Source organism: Anomaloglossus baeobatrachus, chromosome 3, assembly GCF_048569485.1.
Source record: "Anomaloglossus baeobatrachus isolate aAnoBae1 chromosome 3, aAnoBae1.hap1, whole genome shotgun sequence".
NCBI lineage: Eukaryota > Metazoa > Chordata > Amphibia > Anura > Aromobatidae > Anomaloglossus > Anomaloglossus baeobatrachus.
Window position 1 is genome coordinate 386,736,094 of NC_134355.1, and position 19,602 is coordinate 386,755,695.

Here is a 19,602-nt window from a genome sequence, read left to right on the forward strand (position 1 = left end):
ATAAATTGTAACATACATTTGTATTAAGCCCCCCTAGTCTGATGCTGCTAAATAAAATTCTGAGTGGCATATTGCCTCCAGAAGTCACCTAATTAGTAAATTGAGTCCACCTGTGTGTAATTTGTTCTCAATGTAAGTACAGCTGTTCTGTGAAGGCCTCAGGTGTGTTTGAGAACATCAGGGATCCAGCAGCATCACGAAAAACAAGAAACACAACTCACAGATCCAGGATAAACTTGTTGCGTAATGCAGGGTTAAAGGGAACCTGTCAGGTCAATATGCACCCAGAACCACAAGCTGTTCTTGGTGCATATTACTAATCCCTGCCTAACCGTCCCTGTATACCGGGGATGGGGAACCTTTTTACTGCCGGGGGCCATTTGGAATTTTCTACCAACCATCGGGGCCGCACCAAATTATCAACTTGACAATAACCGGCTATATTTGGTCAAACAATTAACTCACCTCTACTGTGGTGGCTGGAGCTTCTCTTTGGTGTGGCTGTGATGTTCGGTGATATTGATCATCTTGTTTCTCACAACTGCTTTTCCAGGTTTGTCTTGGTCTGGAGATGCTGGGGGCATACACATCACAGGAGACGCTGGGGCACATAAATTACAGGAGACACTGGGAGTACACATCACAGGAGGGGCTGGTGCATGTACATCACAGGAGGGGCGAGGGCATGTACATCACAGGAGGGGCTGGGGCATGTACATCACAGGAGGGGCGGGGGCATGTACATCACAGGAGGGGCTGGGGCATGTACATCACAGGAGGGGCTGGGGCATGTACATCACAGGAGGGGCTGGGGCATGTACATCACAGGAGGGGCTGGGGCATGTACATCACAGGAGGGGCTGGGGCATGTACATCACAGGAGGGGCTGGGGCATGTACATCACAGGAGGGGCATGGACAGCCATGGTGATGGCATAGACATGACTGGGGACAAGGACAGCACTGGCAGAGGCACGGACAGCACTAGGTGGCATCACTAGGGAGGCACAGACAGGACTGGGGGAGCATAGACATCTCCAGGAGGGCACGGACTGCACTGGGGGGCATAGACAGCAGTGAGAGGGTACAGACAGCAGTGACGAGTACAGAGCACTTGGGGGGGGGTACACAGTACTGAGGGGTGGCACAGAGCAGTGGGGGGCACGGACAGCACTGACCATGGCATGGACAGCACTGGTGGCAGCATGGACAGCATTAGGTGGTGCGGACAGCACTGGGGGAGCATAGACATCACCCAGGGGGCTACAGAAAGCACTGGGGGACACGGACAGCAGTGGGAGGTTACACAGCGCTGAGGGGGTACACACTGTACTAGGGGGTACACACTGTACTAGGGGGTACACACTGTACTAGGGGGTACACACTGTACTAGGGGGTACATACTGTACTAAGGGGTACATACTGTACTAGGGGGTACACACTGTACTAGGGGGTACACATTACTTTGGGTACACACAGCACTGGGGTGTACACAGTACTAGGGGTACACACAGCATTAGGGGGTACACACTATACAAGGGGGTACACAGCACTGGGGGTTACACACAGCACTGGGGGTACACAGTATTAGGGTTACACACAGCATTAGGGGTACACACTGTACTGGGGGTACACAGCACTGAGGGGTACACATTACTAGGGGTACACACAGCACAAGGGGGGTACACACAGCACGAGGGGGTACACAGCACTGAGCGGGGGGGGCAGCAATGGGTTGAGTACTCACAGTACTGGGGTGGGGGGAGGAGTCACACACAGCACAGGTCCGGGAGGCTGGTAAATCTGCTGCAGCTCTTCTGTGACTTTATCGCAGCGTGCTGCTTACCCCGCCCACCAGAGCATGCTAGCACAGGGCGGGGTTAAGCCTAGAATGTATGGGCTGCAGTCAGGTCCTGGAAAGAGCCTGTACATTCTAGCGTTTAGTAGTGAGTCTGTTTAGAATGTACGGGCTGAAGCCAGGATCTGGATGAAGCCCTTACATTCTATCATCTACCCACAGGGCATCATGCAGTGGGATTTAAAGGGCCGGCAGCTGAGAAAAGCGCGGCTGCCGCCAGAGCAATGCGGTCCCCGGGAATGTGCCCAGGGGGCCGCATAAAAAGTCGTCATGGGCTGTATACGGCCCGCGGGCCGGAGGTTCCCCACCCCTGCTGTATACACTAGCATAGATAAAGTGATCTTTAGAAAAAGTATTTTTAAAGATCTTTTACCGTATGCTAATGAGCGAGGGGACTAGCCCCCTGGGCTTTAGTTCCCGGCCAGTTGCCCCCATTAGCATATTAGTATGTCCCTGTGGGCGTGCTAACATGCTAATGAATGTGCAGCATCACAGGATGATCTCACTCACCTCTCCGCCACCATCGCGTCTGACTCTGGATTTCGGTTCAGTGCGCATGACCTCGGAGTTTCGGTCAGTACCCAAGAATAGTATAATTAAAAATGTCAGCTCAAAACCCAAAAAATAAGCCAATACTGAGCCCCAGATCCCGAAAAGTTGTTAAAACGTTACTGGTCAGACAAAATGGCAACAAAAGCACAATTTTTTATTTTTTTTCGCCACTTAGAGAAAAGTAAAACTATACATGTTTTGTATCTACAAACTTATACTGACCTGGGGGAATCATAATGTCAGGTCAGTTTTACTATGTATTGAACACAGTAAATAAAAAACACCAAAACAATCGTTTTGCACTGACGAGGGGCAAGCACCCCGAAACACCGTGTCTGCAAATTGGGATTCTGATCTGGCTTATATATCCTGAGTCATATTGCAAAGGATTGTCGAAAATCCACTTGTGACTTTTAGGATCGCTACTTCCAATAGGTGGCGCTGTGCTAGAGTTTGTCTCCTTTACTGGAGAGACAATTTGAATATTTCCAAGAGGGGCATTGCAGCTATAAGTCCCCTTACCTGGCAGCCAGACTGGCTTGCAAAGTCTCCTTAAGGAGAATAGTGTTGCCCCGTGGAATTTTAGGGGCATTGCAGCTATAAGTCCCCTTACCTGGCAGCCAGACTGGCTTGCAAAGTCTCCTTAAGGAGAATAGTGTTCCCCCGTGGTCCCCACATAGCTTTCTCATGAGCCAGATCAGACACCCCCATACTTTGCACTGACGAGGGGCAAGCACCCCGAAACACCGTGTCTGCAAATTGGGATTCTGATCTGGCTTATATATCCTGAGTCATATTGCAAAGGATTGTCGAAAATCCACTTGTGACTTTTAGGATCGCTACTTCCAATAGGTGGCGCTGTGCTAGAGTTTGTCTCCTTTACTGGAGAGACAATTTGAATATTTCCCAGAGGGGCATTGCAGCTATAAGTCCCCTTACCTGGCAGCCAGACTGGCTTGCAAAGTCTCCTTAAGGAGAATAGTGTTCCCCCGTGGAATTTTAGGGGCATTGCAGCTATAAGTCCCCTTACCTGGCAGCCAGACTGGCTTGCAAAGTCTCCTTAAGGAGAATAGTGTTCCCCCGTGGTCCCCACATAGCTTTCTCATGAGCCAGATCAGACACCCCCATACTTTGCACTGACGAGGGGCAAGCACCCCGAAACACCGTGTCTGCAAATTGGGATTCTGATCTGGCTTATATATCCTGAGTCATATTGCAAAGGATTGTCGAAAATCCACTTGTGACTTTTAGGATCGCTACTTCCAATAGGTGGCGCTGTGCTAGAGTTTGTCTCCTTTACTGGAGAGACAATTTGAATATTTCCCAGAGGGGCATTGCAGCTATAAGTCCCCTTACCTGGCAGCCAGACTGGCTTGCAAAGTCTCCTTAAGGAGAATAGTGTTCCCCCGTGGAATTTTAGGGGCATTGCAGCTATAAGTCCCCTTACCTGGCAGCCAGACTGGCTTGCAAAGTCTCCTTAAGGAGAATAGTGTTCCCCCGTGGTCCCCACATAGCTTTCTCATGAGCCAGATCAGACACCCCCATACTTTGCACTGACGAGGGGCAAGCACCCCGAAACACCGTGTCTGCAAATTGGGATTCTGATCTGGCTTATATATCCTGAGTCATATTGCAAAGGATTGTCGAAAATCCACTTGTGACTTTTAGGATCGCTACTTCCAATAGGTGGCGCTGTGCTAGAGTTTGTCTCCTTTACTGGAGAGACAATTTGAATATTTCCCAGAGGGGCATTGCAGCTATAAGTCCCCTTACCTGGCAGCCAGACTGGCTTGCAAAGTCTCCTTAAGGAGAATAGTGTTCCCCCGTGGAATTTTAGGGGCATTGCAGCTATAAGTCCCCTTACCTGGCAGCCAGACTGGCTTGCAAAGTCTCCTTAAGGAGAATAGTGTTCCCCCGTGGTCCCCACATAGCTTTCTCATGAGCCAGATCAGACACCCCCATACTTTGCACTGACGAGGGGCAAGCACCCCGAAACACCGTGTCTGCAAATTGGGATTCTGATCTGGCTTATATATCCTGAGTCATATTGCAAAGGATTGTCGAAAATCCACTTGTGACTTTTAGGATCGCTACTTCCAATAGGTGGCGCTGTGCTAGAGTTTGTCTCCTTTACTGGAGAGACAATTTGAATATTTCCCAGAGGGGCATTGCAGCTATAAGTCCCCTTACCTGGCAGCCAGACTGGCTTGCAAAGTCTCCTTAAGGAGAATAGTGTTCCCCCGTGGAATTTTAGGGGCATTGCAGCTATAAGTCCCCTTACCTGGCAGCCAGACTGGCTTGCAAAGTCTCCTTAAGGAGAATAGTGTTCCGCCGTGGTCCCCACATAGCTTTCTCATGAGCCAGATCAGACACCCCCATACTTTGCACTGACGAGGGGCAAGCACCCCGAAACACCGTGTCTGCAAATTGGGATTCTGATCTGGCTTATATATCCTGAGTCATATTGCAAAGGATTGTCGAAAATCCACTTGTGACTTTTAGGATCGCTACTTCCAATAGGTGGCGCTGTGCTAGAGTTTGTCTCCTTTACTGGAGAGACAATTTGAATATTTCCCAGAGGGGCATTGCAGCTATAAGTCCCCTTACCTGGCAGCCAGACTGGCTTGCAAAGTCTCCTTAAGGAGAATAGTGTTCCCCCGTGGAATTTTAGGGGCATTGCAGCTATAAGTCCCCTTACCTGGCAGCCAGACTGGCTTGCAAAGTCTCCTTAAGGAGAATAGTGTTCCCCCGTGGTCCCCACATAGCTTTCTCATGAGCCAGATCAGACACCCCCATACTTTGCACTGACGAGGGGCAAGCACCCCGAAACACCGTGTCTGCAAATTGGGATTCTGATCTGGCTTATATATCCTGAGTCATATTGCAAAGGATTGTCGAAAATCCACTTGTGACTTTTAGGATCGCTACTTCCAATAGGTGGCGCTGTGCTAGAGTTTGTCTCCTTTACTGGAGAGACAATTTGAATATTTCCCAGAGGGGCATTGCAGCTATAAGTCCCCTTACCTGGCAGCCAGACTGGCTTGCAAAGTCTCCTTAAGGAGAATAGTGTTCCCCCGTGGAATTTTAGGGGCATTGCAGCTATAAGTCCCCTTACCTGGCAGCCAGACTGGCTTGCAAAGTCTCCTTAAGGAGAATAGTGTTCCCCCGTGGTCCCCACATAGCTTTCTCATGAGCCAGATCAGACACCCCCATACTTTGCACTGACGAGGGGCAAGCACCCCGAAACACCGTGTCTGCAAATTGGGATTCTGATCTGGCTTATATATCCTGAGTCATATTGCAAAGGATTGTCGAAAATCCACTTGTGACTTTTAGGATCGCTACTTCCAATAGGTGGCGCTGTGCTAGAGTTTGTCTCCTTTACTGGAGAGACAATTTGAATATTTCCCAGAGGGGCATTGCAGCTATAAGTCCCCTTACCTGGCAGCCAGACTGGCTTGCAAAGTCTCCTTAAGGAGAATAGTGTTCCCCCGTGGAATTTTAGGGGCATTGCAGCTATAAGTCCCCTTACCTGGCAGCCAGACTGGCTTGCAAAGTCTCCTTAAGGAGAATAGTGTTCCCCCGTGGTCCCCACATAGCTTTCTCATGAGCCAGATCAGACACCCCCATACTTTGCACTGACGAGGGGCAAGCACCCCGAAACACCGTGTCTGCAAATTGGGATTCTGATCTGGCTTATATATCCTGAGTCATATTGCAAAGGATTGTCGAAAATCCACTTGTGACTTTTAGGATCGCTACTTCCAATAGGTGGCGCTGTGCTAGAGTTTGTCTCCTTTACTGGAGAGACAATTTGAATATTTCCCAGAGGGGCATTGCAGCTATAAGTCCCCTTACCTGGCAGCCAGACTGGCTTGCAAAGTCTCCTTAAGGAGAATAGTGTTCCCCCGTGGAATTTTAGGGGCATTGCAGCTATAAGTCCCCTTACCTGGCAGCCAGACTGGCTTGCAAAGTCTCCTTAAGGAGAATAGTGTTCCCCCGTGGTCCCCACATAGCTTTCTCATGAGCCAGATCAGACACCCCCATACTTTGCACTGACGAGGGGCAAGCACCCCGAAACACCGTGTCTGCAAATTGGGATTCTGATCTGGCTTATATATCCTGAGTCATATTGCAAAGGATTGTCGAAAATCCACTTGTGACTTTTAGGATCGCTACTTCCAATAGGTGGCGCTGTGCTAGAGTTTGTCTCCTTTACTGGAGAGACAATTTGAATATTTCCCAGAGGGGCATTGCAGCTATAAGTCCCCTTACCTGGCAGCCAGACTGGCTTGCAAAGTCTCCTTAAGGAGAATAGTGTTCCCCCGTGGAATTTTAGGGGCATTGCAGCTATAAGTCCCCTTACCTGGCAGCCAGACTGGCTTGCAAAGTCTCCTTAAGGAGAATAGTGTTCCCCCGTGGTCCCCACATAGCTTTCTCATGAGCCAGATCAGACACCCCCATACTTTGCACTGACGAGGGGCAAGCACCCCGAAACACCGTGTCTGCAAATTGGGATTCTGATCTGGCTTATATATCCTGAGTCATATTGCAAAGGATTGTCGAAAATCCACTTGTGACTTTTAGGATCGCTACTTCCAATAGGTGGCGCTGTGCTAGAGTTTGTCTCCTTTACTGGAGAGACAATTTGAATATTTCCCAGAGGGGCATTGCAGCTATAAGTCCCCTTACCTGGCAGCCAGACTGGCTTGCAAAGTCTCCTTAAGGAGAATAGTGTTCCCCCGTGGTCCCCACATAGCTTTCTCATGAGCCAGATCAGACACCCCCATACTTTGCACTGACGAGGGGCAAGCACCCCGAAACACCGTGTCTGCAAATTGGGATTCTGATCTGGCTTATATATCCTGAGTCATATTGCAAAGGATTGTCGAAAATCCACTTGTGACTTTTAGGATCGCTACTTCCAATAGGTGGCGCTGTGCTAGAGTTTGTCTCCTTTACTGGAGAGACAATTTGAATATTTCCCAGAGGGGCATTGCAGCTATAAGTCCCCTTACCTGGCAGCCAGACTGGCTTGCAAAGTCTCCTTAAGGAGAATAGTGTTCCCCCGTGGAATTTTAGGGGCATTGCAGCTATAAGTCCCCTTACCTGGCAGCCAGACTGGCTTGCAAAGTCTCCTTAAGGAGAATAGTGTTCCCCCGTGGTCCCCACATAGCTTTCTCATGAGCCAGATCAGACACCCCCATACTTTGCACTGACGAGGGGCAAGCACCCCGAAACACCGTGTCTGCAAATTGGGATTCTGATCTGGCTTATATATCCTGAGTCATATTGCAAAGGATTGTCGAAAATCCACTTGTGACTTTTAGGATCGCTACTTCCAATAGGTGGCGCTGTGCTAGAGTTTGTCTCCTTTACTGGAGAGACAATTTGAATATTTCCCAGAGGGGCATTGCAGCTATAAGTCCCCTTACCTGGCAGCCAGACTGGCTTGCAAAGTCTCCTTAAGGAGAATAGTGTTCCCCCGTGGAATTTTAGGGGCATTGCAGCTATAAGTCCCCTTACCTGGCAGCCAGACTGGCTTGCAAAGTCTCCTTAAGGAGAATAGTGTTCCCCCGTGGTCCCCACATAGCTTTCTGATGAGCCAGATCAGACACCCCCATACTTTGCACTGACGAGGGGCAAGCACCCCGAAACACCGTGTCTGCAAATTGGGATTCTGATCTGGCTTATATATCCTGAGTCATATTGCAAAGGATTGTCGAAAATCCACTTGTGACTTTTAGGATCGCTACTTCCAATAGGTGGCGCTGTGCTAGAGTTTGTCTCCTTTACTGGAGAGACAATTTGAATATTTCCCAGAGGGGCATTGCAGCTATAAGTCCCCTTACCTGGCAGCCAGACTGGCTTGCAAAGTCTCCTTAAGGAGAATAGTGTTCCCCCGTGGAATTTTAGGGGCATTGCAGCTATAAGTCCCCTTACCTGGCAGCCAGACTGGCTTGCAAAGTCTCCTTAAGGAGAATAGTGTTCCCCCGTGGTCCCCACATAGCTTTCTCATGAGCCAGATCAGACACCCCCATACTTTGCACTGACGAGGGGCAAGCACCCCGAAACACCGTGTCTGCAAATTGGGATTCTGATCTGGCTTATATATCCTGAGTCATATTGCAAAGGATTGTCGAAAATCCACTTGTGACTTTTAGGATCGCTACTTCCAATAGGTGGCGCTGTGCTAGAGTTTGTCTCCTTTACTGGAGAGACAATTTGAATATTTCCCAGAGGGGCATTGCAGCTATAAGTCCCCTTACCTGGCAGCCAGACTGGCTTGCAAAGTCTCCTTAAGGAGAATAGTGTTCCCCCGTGGAATTTTAGGGGCATTGCAGCTATAAGTCCCCTTACCTGGCAGCCAGACTGGCTTGCAAAGTCTCCTTAAGGAGAATAGTGTTCCCCCGTGGTCCCCACATAGCTTTCTCATGAGCCAGATCAGACACCCCCATACTTTGCACTGACGAGGGGCAAGCACCCCGAAACACCGTGTCTGCAAATTGGGATTCTGATCTGGCTTATATATCCTGAGTCATATTGCAAAGGATTGTCGAAAATCCACTTGTGACTTTTAGGATCGCTACTTCCAATAGGTGGCGCTGTGCTAGAGTTTGTCTCCTTTACTGGAGAGACAATTTGAATATTTCCCAGAGGGGCATTGCAGCTATAAGTCCCCTTACCTGGCAGCCAGACTGGCTTGCAAAGTCTCCTTAAGGAGAATAGTGTTCCCCCGTGGAATTTTAGGGGCATTGCAGCTATAAGTCCCCTTACCTGGCAGCCAGACTGGCTTGCAAAGTCTCCTTAAGGAGAATAGTGTTCCCCCGTGGTCCCCACATAGCTTTCTCATGAGCCAGATCAGACACCCCCATACTTTGCACTGACGAGGGGCAAGCACCCCGAAACACCGTGTCTGCAAATTGGGATTCTGATCTGGCTTATATATCCTGAGTCATATTGCAAAGGATTGTCGAAAATCCACTTGTGACTTTTAGGATCGCTACTTCCAATAGGTGGCGCTGTGCTAGAGTTTGTCTCCTTTACTGGAGAGACAATTTGAATATTTCCCAGAGGGGCATTGCAGCTATAAGTCCCCTTACCTGGCAGCCAGACTGGCTTGCAAAGTCTCCTTAAGGAGAATAGTGTTCCCCCGTGGAATTTTAGGCGCATTGCAGCTATAAGTCCCCTTACCTGGCAGCCAGACTGGCTTGCAAAGTCTCCTTAAGGAGAATAGTGTTCCCCCGTGGTCCCCACATAGCTTTCTCATGAGCCAGATCAGACACCCCCATACTTTGCACTGACGAGGGGCAAGCACCCCGAAACACCGTGTCTGCAAATTGGGATTCTGATCTGGCTTATATATCCTGAGTCATATTGCAAAGGATTGTCGAAAATCCACTTGTGACTTTTAGGATCGCTACTTCCAATAGGTGGCGCTGTGCTAGAGTTTGTCTCCTTTACTGGAGAGACAATTCAAAACAATCGTGTAATTGCACTTTTTTTTTTATTTTGCAATTTCACCACACAAAAACCAAGGAGGTTGACAAAACAGTCAGGAAAAAAACGCAGGTGTTTTGTGTGTCTGTGCATGAGATTTCTGGAATCTCATAGGCTTTGCTGGGACTGTGAAAGCAGAGTTTTATTAGCATGGATTTGCATAAAACCAAGGAAAACAAACATGCTAAAAAATGCTGCAAAAACTCCCTGTGTGAACATAGCTTAAAGACCATGTCTCACTAAGCAACATCGCTAGCAACATCGCTGCTGAGTCATGGTTTTTGTGACGCAACAGCGATCCTTCTAGCGATGTTGCTGTGTGTGACATCCAGCAACAACCTGGCCCCTGCTGTGAGGTCGCCGGTTGTTGCTGAATGTCCTGGACCATTTTTTAGTTGTTGCTCTCCAGCTGTGAAGCACACATCGCTGTGTGTGACAGCAAGCGAGCAACGAACTGAATGTGCAGGGAGCCGGCTTCTGACAGCTGCGGACGCTGGTAACCACAGTAAACATCGGGTAACCAAGCTAAGTGCTTTGCTTGGTTACCCGATATTTACCTTGGTTACCAGCGTACGCCGCTCTCAGGCTGCCTGTGCTGGCTCCCTGGGTTTGCTTATTAACCCGATGTGTACTCTGGCTACGAGTGCAGGGAGCCAGCGCTGGTAACCAAGGTAAATATCTGGTAACCAGCGAAGCATTATGCTTGGTTACCCGATATTTACCTTAGTTACCAAGCGCAGCTTCGCTTCCACGCGTCGCTGGTCGCTGGTGAGATCTGCCTGTTTGACAGCTCACCAGCGACCCGTGTAGCTACGCTCCAGCGATCCCTGCCAGGTCAGGTCGCTGGTGGGATCGCTGGAGCGTTGCTTAGTGTGACGGTACCTTAATTGTATTTTTACTTAAGTTCTCTAGTGTTCTCACCCACTACAAAGTAATTTTCATGGCACCCCATAGAGTATGATGCAGAACCCCCACATGCACATTATGATGACACGATAATGCCCCAACACATTATCATGCTGCCACAGTGCCCCCATCAATGCAGGTTGCACCGTAAGTGCCCACATAATGTACAGTATCCCCAAAATCCCCCCAAAACAGTATGATACTGCTACAGTGGCCCCCTTCCACCGCATGAAGACCCACAGCCCTCCTATACGCAATATGATAACCCTCTAGCCTCCCTAACAAATGTGCCTTTCTCATCCCCCCCATACACTGTATGATATCACATTAGCCCCCCCACATTCTCTAACACACAGCATGATGGCCCCACAACTCCCCTATATATAGTTTGTAAGTCTCCCTCCACACACAGTATTATAACCCCATAGCTCTCCTACACACAGTATTATCTCCCCCATAATCTCTCACACAAAGTATGATGACACCCATAGTGCCTTATATACAATATTTTGGCCCCACAGCTTTATACACATTATGATGATGGACCTCACAGCGCTTTATAAACAGTTTGATGATAATATAAAAACACCAAAGCTTTTACTCACCCAATAATGATTACCCTGTTCACTGCAGCCCCCATATACTCTTCTGACTTAGAATGGGCCAGCGTGGATAGGTTGACGTCTCATAAGCTGCAGGCTGAGACCCACAAGATAAAGAATCGTAGGATCGGGAGCTTGTAGCGTCCTGCTCTATTGTGTTATTGAGCTGTATTGGCGTTTGGCTTCAAGGTGTCTCTGACAGATACACTTCAGTGTGGTAGTCGCCAGAAATCTGGGGCTCTGAGTAAGTTAAAAAACTGAAACCTCAGATTTTTGAGTCTTTAAATGCCCCTAGGCTCTGGAGTAAGCAAGTGACACTCCTGAGAGGAACTCGGCGACGTCATCCACTCGACCTGATGTGTGGACGTCTCATACAGCACCATGTAACAAAGGTGCATAACAATGAAGGACTAACCCATACTTGGCACCTTCCTCTCTATATATTTACTCTCTCTCTTCCTACCTCATTACTTCAAGAGGCATCGGCACAATGTGCATCCAAGGAGGAGGTGGTGGACTTTGACTCCTTTTTAGAATAGGCTGTAAGGTCTGAGGTTTAGTGTCATCCATTGGGCACAGTTACTTCTCCCCATAACCGCTGTTCTAAATACCTGATAGGTATAGTTGTCTTTCAACCAGTAAAGGTCCAAGAAAACATATAGTCACACAGACTGGTGATGCAGTAGTGTATACTTTAAAGAAAGTTGAGTAATGAAGAACTCTGAGAAGTGTTAGTGTTTTTTGTTCTATTTTCTGGTATGATAATCGTGGTTTCTTTAAAAACACTTTGTTAATGTCTATTCTTACTTTAATTCAAGGGTAAGAAGTATGACTGGGATGCAGATACCCAAGGCTGGATACTTGGTTCCTTTTTTTACGGATACATTCTCACTCAAATTCCTGGTGGATACCTAGCTGGTAGAATTGGTGGCAAACTATTACTGGGATTCGGCATTCTGGGCACTGCAGTATTCACCTTACTAACGCCGTTGGCTGCCGATTTAGGTGCTGGGTACCTTATAGCAGTTCGAGCACTGGAAGGACTTGGAGAGGTAAGAATTTATTTTAGGAGGAATTTAGGTCTTACAGCAGAAAGTATTGAGCATGGGACGTGTTGGACTTTTTCTAACCAGTGTGAGAGCTTTGCTGTGAATGAATGATGGGCCCAACCTTGTTAGTGTTGGTGAAGACTCTTCACATGGCACCCTGTCATGATTCCCCTGTATTCGCTGCATGAGTGGGAGGTCACTGAATGCATGTGATTTGCATGCGTGTGGACACATGCAACTAGATTGTCATCCGCTTCTCTCAATAGGACACTGGGAGAAGCTGGCTAAGACTGGTCAGTATGTGACCAAAAGTATGCAAATCGTATTCAAGAAAGTCACATGACCACCCTCTCGTTCTGCGAATGAGCACCGGAGAATGTTTGATAGGGAGTCCATTGCACACTATAATAATTCCGCTGTCACAGAGAGTCACAAAGTGCAGTGTTTTCAGCTCAGAAAACCCCTTTAAAGGTAGTTATAAACATTGGTTTCAAGTTGGTCTAAACTGACCGTTCAACTGAAGTCATGATTTGGCCAGTAAATTTTAGCAGGGATTAATTGTTTTAGCCAATTAATGAGAATAGATAATCTAGAAAGAAGCTTTCTATGTTTAACACTACATCCCATAGTTGGTAGTACACAATCTGTAACTGAATGTTCCAAGAAAGATTATGGATCGGTGTCATTAGATCTAACATTAAAATTAAAATGTAGAGTAAAGTAATTGGATCCAGCGGTAATCCAATTCCGGATAAAATATATTTTATTTTTATTTCATATAAAAACTTGGAGTCAGTTCATCGCAAGGCAATAAAAAGATATTATGAGTGACAGAGGTGGAGGGGTAGTATACACGTACGAACTATGCATTTCTGTGACTCAGGGTCACCTTCATTATGGTCCAGATATTGATCCGGATCCGGCACTCCGGAAATTAAAAAAAAAAATTAAAAAATTAAAAAAACAAAAGAGAATATAAGAATGAAGCAAGTGCTTCATAATTACGAAGGCTCTGGAGCAGCTGTAACTGCTCCCACAGCTCCCCATTCACTTTCTCGGCCACTCGTCTTTGCTCATCCATATGCACTGCTTTCCCTGGCCACCGGCCGTCCTGGCATCTGTGATTGGTTGCAGTCAGATGCTCCCCCAGCCTGTGTGACAGTCACACTGCAGCCACTCACAGGCACTGTATCATGGTATAAAAATAAATAAGTAAAACAATTGGTGTAGGGCCCCCACATATTGTGAAACTCAGCACAAATAAAGTCTATGGCTATAGGCTGCAGTCCCCAGGCGTGCGCCTATCTTGGCTGTGCATCAAAATAAGAGAAATCGCATGCGGCTTTTTGTATTTATTTAAAGTAAATAATTTTAAAAAGTGGTGTGCTGTCCCTCCAGTTTTGATCTCAGCCATGAAAAAGCCCAACAGCTGGGGGCTGGTATTCTCAGGCTGGGGAGGTCCATGCTTATTGGGCCGCCCCAGCCTAAAAATAGCAGCCCGCAGCCGCCAAGGATTGTTGCATCCATTAGGTGTGACAACCTCCGCACTTTACCCAGCTCTTCCGATTGCCCTGGTGCGGTGGCAATCGGGTATTATCATTTTTTTTTTCTTTAATTCCTTATTATTCTAGTTTTGGAAGGCAACTTCATAAAAAAAAACAGTGTTGTGGGTTTTTTTGTTTTTATTTTGTTTTTTTTCTTTTTCTCCTCTGTAACAACTTACTGTTATCAGTATCTGTGTTCTCACCACACTTAGCCATTTCCATTAGAACCTGGTTATGTTTGTGAGCACATTTGTATTACCTTTAAGAAATGAAAATGTTTGTCATGCTCCGTAAAATATTCTGTTTATGCAGGGTGTGACCTTTCCAGCCATGCATGCAATGTGGTCATCTTGGGCCCCACCTCTCGAGCGTAGCAGACTTTTAAGTCTGTCTTATGCAGGTGAGTATAAGGAAACTGTTCAGTCATTAAAGCAGTGAACGATCATATGCCTCAAATCACTGTGTAGTGAACGCTGTATATGTGTGTGTGTGTGTGGGTATATGTATATATATATATATATGTGTGTGTGGAACAACTAGAAAAAAAATTAAGGTAAAAAAATGTGGTCATGACACACTGTTATTTTACTGCTGACAGGGTGATATGGAGGTAATAATATCCCCAAATTCTGTACTCCTATCTCCCATTCTGAATACCTACCAGGTATATGGCCCCCATCGTGGAATATATATATATATAGATATAGAGACAGATAGATAGATAGATAGATAGATATAGAGAGAGAGGTGTGTGTGTATAGAGTTATATACTGTGTGTGTGTGTGTGTGTGTGTGTGTGTGTGTGTATAAATATATATATGATCCAATCCCATCCAGGTGTACAGTAATGCCTTTATACACTATATTATTTATTGCCTTACTTTTACAGATGTGATGCTCACCATGCTTCAGTTTGGTCCTGGCACTAGAAGCAAAGTCTCCCATATCTCGAGGACCTGCAGTGATGTAATGAAGAGGCAGGACACTGTGCTGCTCTGGCCCACCTCTCTTCATTAAATCACTGCAGGTCCTTGTCAGCTACGGGAGACTTTGTTTCTAGTGCAGAGGCAGGATCAAAGTGAAAGCGATGTGAGCACTGAGCACAGAGACTGCAGGCTCTGTGCTGTGATGGTATGCTGTACTCTGGCCCGGACACTGCAGTGATCTGCACTTCCTCCGGGCCAGACATGAGTGCAGCGGCACCCTGCTCCTGCCTCCTAAACAGTGGACACACAGTCTCCCCAGCCTCTGCAGGAAGCCGGCAGCTGGAGCACCCACGTGTGTCTGCTGTTTACATTAAACAAGTATTGATTTGCTGCTCCTCACACCCGTTTCTAGTCACTGACTGCAGAGAGAGGTGGGCGGGGAGCAGCTAATGAATATTCGTTTACTTTAAGCAGCGGGCACACGGGGTTTCGCCAGCCGCCGGCTTTCTGCAGCAGTGACCCTCCCTGCCTCCTGTGATCCCGCTGCATAGCGCTGACACTCCACAGCTCCCTACCCCGCAGGTACCCCGCTTTGACATTCAGACCATAAGACGCACCCCACACTTTCCTCCCAAATTTGGAGGAAAAAAAGTGCGTCTTATGGTCCGAAAAATACGGTATATGTATGTGTGTGTGTCCACCCACATCCTGTCCACCACCATTAACTTGAGAATGGCGGCAGCTATAGGCATAGAAGTGGTGTCTAGGTATAGTAAAGTAGCCATGCGCTACGCAATGAAAACACCTATAGCGCTACTTGGTGGAAAACAATGGAGTTAGCATTTTTATCTCGAAAACAGAAAAAGATAGAGAAAAAAAGTAATTTAAAAAATTGTAGGGCATCATCAATTCAATACGAATCGACACCTTGCATACAGAAATGCTATGATCTGAAACCCATGACCCCCCAAAACATTGAATGCTGGTCACGCATATGGCGCTCATTTAACTTTGATGCTTAAAGTGGCCACCTTCAGCTGCAATGCACATCTGGACTCTGGACAGCATACTGTATCTTGCTGCACGTTGTGCAATATGGTAGGTAACACGTTTGCACAAGCATCTATGATACGTCATCGTACGTCCTGCAATGTTGGTGGAGGGGTCGCATACACCTGCTGTTTGATGTGACCTCACAGAAAGAAGTCCAATGGGGTCAGGTCAGGTGAGCGTGGAGGCCACTCCACGCATCCACCAGACCCAATGACTTGTAGGAAGGTCTCCATGAGGTATCGCTTCACGTCTGCAGCCTTGTGAGTTTTACACGTTCTAATCATAGCATTTCTGTATGCAAGGTGTCGATTCGTATTTGAAATTCACTTTTTTTCTCTATCTCGTTCCGTTTTCGAGATAAAAATGCTAACTCCATTGTTTTCCACCAGGTGGCGCTGTAGGTGGTTTCATTGCGCAGCGCATGTCTACTTTACTACACCTAGACACCACTTCTATGCCTACAGCTGCCGCCGTTGTCAAGTTACAGCAGTGGCGGTGGACAGGATATAGGTGGACACTGTGTGTGTGTGTGTGTGTGTGTGTGTGTGTGTGTGTATATTGGCTGGCATATATATATAATTATATATAATATATATATATATATATATATATATATATATATATATATATATATATATATATATATATATATATATATATATATATATATATATATATATATATATATATATATATATATAATATATTCCTGTCTGTCTGTCTGTGTGTTTGTCTGTCTATGTGTGCGGCTCTGTCTGTGTGTCTGCCTCGTTCCAGGTCTGTCACTTTTTTCTCCTCTGTCTCTTTCCCCCTCTGTCTCTTTCCCCCTCTTTCTATTTATTTCTCTGTCGCTGTATCTCTGTCTTTGACTGTCTCTCTCTCTCTTTCCCTGTCTGTCAGTCTCTGTCTGTGCTTATGTCTGTCTGTCCCTTTCTGTCTCTATCTGTCTCTCCACTGACATCATATTACCTCACACACAAGCTTCTTATACTAACAATTTATTTTGTTCCTATAGCAACCCCTCACAGCTCCTATTAATAAGCTGTAGCTCCTATCTCCATTGACTTTAAATGGAGACAGGATTTTTGGAGTGTAACTGTAAAGCGTGGGGTTAAATTTTCCTATCAAAACATAGTCTATGACGTTCCCTGAGTCACATGGGGTGTCTGTGAAAAATTTCGTGATTGTAAATGCGACGGTGCGGATTCATTTAGCGGACAAACACACATACATACATACACACATACATACATACACACATACATACATACATACATACATACATACATACATACACTCAGCTTTATATATTAGATATATATATTAGTGTGAAGTTTCCTTTTTTCATATTATGATAACTGCTTCTTTTTTTGTAGGAGCTCAGCTTGGCACTGTTGTATCTCTGCCTCTGTCTGGTTTAATCTGCTATTATATGGATTGGATTTATGTGTTCTACATTTTTGGTAGGTAATTTATCAATAAAAAAGTGGTAACAACATAGTAAAGCATTCATTTTTCAGCATATTTCAGTGCTGACACGCTTATTAATATCTAGCGCATTTGTAGCTGTATGATCAGGTTACAACAATTGTGTTATGTGCAGGCAAATTTCTACACAGGTCACAAATTCAGATTTAATCATCATATACAGTACAGTGCCTTGCGAAATTATTAGGCCTCTTGAGTTTTTCAACCTTTTCCCACTTTCAGGCTTCAAACATAAAGAATAAAAATTTTATGTTATGGTGAAGAATCAAAAACAAGTGTGAGACAATTGTGAAGTTGAACGAAATTTATTGCTTATTTTAAACTTTTTTAAAAAAGAATAAACTGAAAATTGGGGCGTGCAATATTATTCAGCCCCTTTACTTTCAGTGCAGCAAACACACGCCAGAAGTTCATTGAGGATCTCCGAATGATCCAATGTTGTCCTAAATGACTGATGATGATAAATATAAGCCACCTGTGTGTAATCAAGTCTCCGTATAAATGCACCTGCTTTGTGATAGTCTCAGTGTTATGTTTAAAGCGCAGAGAGCATCATGAAGACCAAGGAACACAACAGGCAGGTCTATGATACTGTTGTGGAGAGGTTTAAAGCTGGATTTGGTTACAAAAAGATCTCCACAACTTTAAACATCCCAAGAAGCACTGTACAAGCTATCATATTGAAATGGAAGGAGGAGTATCATACCACTGCAAATCTACCAAGACCCGGCCGTCCCTCAAAAATTTCATCTCAAACAAGGAGAAGACTGATCAGAGATGCAGCCAAGAGGCCCATGATCACTATGGATGAACTGCAGAGATCTACAGCTGAGCTGGGAGAGTCTGTCCATAGGTCGTACACTGCACAAATCTGGCCTTTTATGGAAGAGTGGCAAGAAGAAAGCCATTTCTCAAAGATATCCATAAAAAGTGTCATTTAAAGTTTGCTACAAGCCACCTGGGAGACACACCAAACATGTGGAAGAAGGTGCTCTGGTCAGATAAAACCAAAATCAAACTTTTTGGGCACAGTGCCAAATAATGTTTGGTGTAAAAGCAGCACAGCTCATCACCCTGAACACACCATCCCCACTGTCAACATGTTGGTGGCAGCATCATGGTTTGGGCCTGCTTTTCTTCAGCATGGATAGGAAAGATGGTTAAAATTGATGGAAAGATGAATGGAGCCAAATACAGGACCATTCTTGAAGAAAACCTTTTGGAGTCTGCAAAAGACCTGAGACTGGGACGGAGATTTGTCTTCCAACAAGACAATGATCCCAAAACATAAAGCAAAATATACAATGGAATGGTTCACAAATAAACGTATCTGGGTGTTAGAATGGCAAAGTCAAAGTCCAGACCTGAATCCAATGGAGAATCTGTGGAAAGAGCTGAAAACTGCTGTTCACAAACGCTCTCCATCCAACCTCACTCAGCTCGAGCTGTCTGCAAAGGAAGAATGGGGAAGAATTTCACTCTCTCGATGTGCAAAACTGATAGAGACATACCCCAATGACTTGCAGCTGTAATCGCAGCAAAAGGTGGAGCTACAAAGTATTAACTTAAAGGGGACGAATAATATGGCACGCCCCAATTTTCAGTCTATTATTTTTTATAAAAGCTTAAAATAAGCAATAAATTTCGTTCAACTTCACAATTGTCTCCCACTTGTTGTTAATTCTTCACCATAAAATTTAAATTTTTTATCTTTTATGTTTGAAGCCTAAAATGTGGGAAAAGGTTGAAAAATTCAAAGGGGTCGAATACTTTCGCAAGGCACTGTAGTTCAGTTGTGTACAATGGTAATATTTTGTTCTTAAACCTATTCTCAAAATCTGCCGTACATGATGTGGTGATAAATCCAGTTCAGGAGCAGAGCTATACTATACTGTACTATAGCGGACACTCTGCTGGAACTGCTCCGATTGATGCTAGCACCAATCGTGGCCATTTAACGCTTATAATGTCACTGTTAACCCTCAGGCGATTTACCGTTTTGCGTTGTTTCTTTTTTGCTTCCCTTCTTCCAAGAGCCGTAACTTTTTTTTTTTTTTTTTCCCATCAATCTTGACATATGAGGGCTTTTTTTTTGTGGGACGAGTTGTACTTTTAAATTAAACTA

General features: G+C 45.8%; 1 protein-coding gene across 1 annotated transcript in view; it reads left to right on the forward strand.

Annotated features, from left to right (window-relative positions):
* The window catches only part of SLC17A5 (solute carrier family 17 member 5), an 80,454-nt gene that overhangs the window by 34,599 nt on the left and 26,253 nt on the right, over positions 1-19,602 (forward strand). Inside the window, exons 3-5 of the mRNA XM_075338436.1 lie at positions 12,236-12,469; positions 14,323-14,410; positions 17,366-17,452. Of these exons, the coding sequence (XP_075194551.1) occupies positions 12,236-12,469; positions 14,323-14,410; positions 17,366-17,452 (409 nt within the window). The remainder of the gene's footprint in view (positions 1-12,235; positions 12,470-14,322; positions 14,411-17,365; positions 17,453-19,602) is intronic.